This window comes from Lolium perenne, chromosome 5 (genome assembly GCF_019359855.2).
Source record: "Lolium perenne isolate Kyuss_39 chromosome 5, Kyuss_2.0, whole genome shotgun sequence".
Taxonomy (NCBI): Eukaryota; Viridiplantae; Streptophyta; class Magnoliopsida; order Poales; family Poaceae; genus Lolium; species Lolium perenne.
Genome location: NC_067248.2, coordinates 159,544,826 through 159,548,219, shown reverse-complemented (window position 1 = coordinate 159,548,219; position 3,394 = coordinate 159,544,826). Strand labels below are relative to the sequence as shown.

The 3,394-nt window shown below is 46.2% G+C and overlaps 1 protein-coding gene across 2 annotated transcripts; it reads left to right on the top strand.

The window, feature by feature from the left end:
- Positions 1-539: 539 nt before the first annotated feature.
- Positions 540-3,185, top strand: LOC127300370 (uncharacterized). 2 transcript variants are annotated; one of them, XM_051330479.2, is made up of 3 exons: positions 540-1,246; positions 1,347-2,267; positions 2,409-3,185. In XM_051330479.2, exons 1-3 carry the CDS (start codon positions 1,211-1,213, stop codon positions 2,940-2,942), a joined length of 1,491 nt encoding a protein of 496 aa, XP_051186439.1. In that variant the 5' UTR covers positions 540-1,210; the 3' UTR covers positions 2,943-3,185. The 2 variants fall into 2 exon arrangements, with proteins under 2 accessions (XP_051186439.1, XP_051186438.1); XM_051330478.2 differs by having other exon boundaries at positions 541-1,246; positions 1,329-2,267.
- Positions 3,186-3,394: the final 209 nt, after the last annotated feature.

Below are 3,394 nucleotides of genomic sequence, written 5' to 3'. Positions count from 1 at the left end.
GTACCACTAGTCCACTAGTCACGTCGAGAGATTCCCCCGCACACCTGCAAACTGCTCGCACGACCCTTCGTCTGCTCCATACATCGGTGCCGTATGGTCGGCTGTTGTCGGTTCAAAAAATAAAGTTCTACATAAAACTTGAGGATTAAGAAGACAAATCATGTACAGTAATAAATAGTAGAAAGTAGAAACATCAAACTGGGCCAGAAATTTGACCCGTTAACAGTGCTAGAATTGTTTTTCTTTTTCTTTGTTGTTGTTTCTCAAGCTCTAATTTAAATTTTGGACTTGGATTTTTGTGACCGGCAGAGTTATGTTATGTCTACATGCTAGATTATTTACAGACATTTCTACCACTTGTAGAATGTATTTCGGCTTTGGCAGTATGCATCAGATGTTCGGGTGCGCAGGATACACTGTTCCGAGGAGTCTAGTCGTGCCACTTTGGTCGGTGGAAAAGAACGTGGTGACGCGAGGGAGCTTTTCCGTTCGCAAAGAGTTGGCGTGTGCAACAAACGGCCTCCTTTTCAGAGATGAACAGGGAACTTTCTAGCGCCTGACGTTCCTGACCTCAGATGCAAACCCTTGTGGCATCTACTCCCCTCCGCGCCGTTCGGCAGGTGCCAACCAGCCCACCCCCACCCCCGCCGCCAGCAACCACTCCCCTGCGCGCCCTTGCGACAGGCGCCACCCACGCCGCCGGCGACAGCCGCTCTCCCCCGCGCCCTTGCGGCCGGCGAGGGGTATGTCTTTTTGCGTTTTGGGCGGAATAAGCTCAAGGGAGCAGTCGATTTCCGTGTGTAATCGTGCTTGACGAATTCGGCTTCGATTCAGATCACACAAGCAGATTCGAAAAGGAGCTGTCTTTATTCAGTCCTGTCCTGAGACGCTGTAATCAGCACTCCTCCATAAATAAAGGCTGCGTGGAGGAGAGCCGGCTTGTAACAGGGGGTAGGGGGAGAGCCGTCTATTTGTTTGATTTGTTGTGCAGCCTTTCTCCATCAATAAAGGCCGGCGAACACCTTGTGTAATCGCAAGAGAAAGGGGTTATTTTTATTAGGGAAGTTCGTATCTTGAGAGTAGTATAATCAGGATTTGAGTCCTCCCGTTGTGCTGGCCTCCAAACATGTAGTGGAGTAAGAGTAGGAGCAGAATTTTAGTTCGTCGATCCGTCGAATAAGGTGGTCTCTGGTCAATTAGAGATTTGGAGATGAAGAACAAGAAGGGGACTAGCCGCGGCCGCAATGTAAGTGCTTTTCATGCTTCACCTTTTGTTCATCCTGTCATGTACTCCATGGTAAGAGTCTCATTTTATCCCCCATCTGTAGTTAATAAATGCGATGCAGAAAGCCACAGCTCGCGATGAAGGTGAAGCAGCTTCTGGCGAAGCCGGAGGAGATAGGCTTAGCAAGCTGCCCGATGACATTCTACTCAACATCCTGGAGAGGGTCGACACGCTGGAAGCATTAAGAGCATGCATCCTCTCTAAGCGAATGCTGAAGCTCTGCACCATGCTCTCACGGTTTGACATAGATGTTGGTTCCCTTTCTCTTTACCGCAAGGCCCGGCTCAACGCCACCCCTCGTCTTGTTTGGTACAACAATGCTGTGGCTGGTGTAACGGAGAATGTCCTGAGTGCGAGGAATGTGGAGATCCCCATCCGCGAGCTGCGGGTGAAATTCTTTTTGAGGCGTGATGAATTTCTTTCCATCAGTAAAGCTGTTGCCCGTGCAATGGCAACCCAGAAGGTGGACGATGCTGAGTTTGTGCTTTTCACAGAGACGGCTTGTTTAAGCTGCACCCACGGCGATCTCCTCTGCCATGCCAAGAAATTCAATAGTTGGTTTGGTGATTGTGCAGCTGCCTTTGCTGGCCTCACGCGCCTGTGGCTGCGCAACATGAGATTTGGGGAACTGGACATCCCCAACATCCTCAGCACCTGCAAGCGGTTGGAATCTTTGCGTCTCTCCTACTGTGATGCAGGGATCTGTTCAATGCTGCAATTAGAACATGCTCAACTTGTTGAGCTCCACATTGACCTTGGAAAATTTGAGACTGTGCATCTCAACTGTCTACCAAACCTCCAACGCGTGAACTATACTTGTTGGTCTTATCAAGATCCCCTGACTTTTGGTTCTGTCCCACAGCTTTCAAAGCTAAGCCTCGAAAACATTGGTATTAGTTCGACTAAGAATCTCCAGTTAAGTGAACTCCTCGTTAATGTACCCTGGATAAAAGACCTGCGACTGGATTTTAAAAGTGAAAAGGTATTCACTCTAAACATCTATGTCTCATTCCTACTCCGCTATGCTTATAAAATACTAACTTAATTGAGTCTTTCTAGCCCTTGAGGGTGTAATTTATTTGCAGTTTTGCACACAATTATTAACTTGCTTCTTCTGTGCCAGATTTGGATTCTACCAGAATGCCCCGAACTGCTTGCGCCTGTGCTTGGAGAGCTACAGATTGTAGATCTGGATAACCTTCCTGAAGGATGTGATATTGCCTGGACCATGTTCATTCTTGAAGCTGCACCCTCCCTAAAGGAGGTACGCATCACGGTGTGGGATCATTTATGTATAATGGTTACAAACAAGGACCTTCGGATGAATAGTGGTTATTGTGAAAAAGCAAATGTGGAGTGGCAACCATCTGCTGCTGATTTCAAGCACAAGAATCTGGTTAAGCTCACCATCTACGGTTTCCAACCCGACGAAAATTTTGTGCAGTACGTTAGACGCGTCATGGAAGTTGCGGTGAACATGAAGGACATATCTCTACACGACAGGGAGGTGTGTGAGCGCTGCGGGGGCTGGGAACCCAGTATCCAGGTTTGCCCTTCTAGATATCCGCGGACCAGTGAGGAGAAGGATATATTGAGGGAGGAGATTACTAAGGAATTGCGGATTTCTTCACCTGCTGTGATTCACTTCAGGTCTTAGTAATGGAAGAATAAGATGCATGGCATCACTATGGTTTGATGCCATGCATCTAGAGTCTCGTGTAAATCAAACATGGCATTTGTACTCTTATATTTATCCTAGTTTGAAGGAGTTTCTTGTGCTCCATAATTCAGTAGTCATTGCATTTGTACTCTTATTAATCCTCCAATTGAAGCTTGTACAGATGCTTTGGGGAGAAAATAGTTATATTATTAAATGTTTTGAATATTATGATATTCATTACGCTACCCCTTAGGGTAATAGGTTTTTGGAGAAATCGATTTGGGCACCTTTTACAAGTTGTAAACCAGTTAAATGCACTTCTGTTTTCTCCTTGGGCTATATTAACTGAAATGATTTATGACCATGCCTGAGCAACTTGATTGCATTGGCTGTAATGTATGAAATTGAGCAATTGGTAAAGAAATCCAGATTTTTGAACATCTTCTTAG

What these genes read in the sequence shown, in the direction of transcription:
- LOC127300370 (XM_051330478.2), top strand. Translation starts at nt 1,211, where the DNA reads ATGAAGAACAAGAAGGGGACTAGCCGCGGCCGCAAT. An exon ending in GGACTAGCCGCGGCCGCAAT is followed by an intron (nt 1,247 to 1,328) that starts GTAAGTGCTTTT and finishes CCCCATCTGTAG; the next exon opens with TTAATAAATGCGATGCAGAA. An exon ending in TGGATTTTAAAAGTGAAAAG is followed by an intron (nt 2,268 to 2,408) that starts GTATTCACTCTA and finishes CTTCTGTGCCAG; the next exon opens with ATTTGGATTCTACCAGAATG.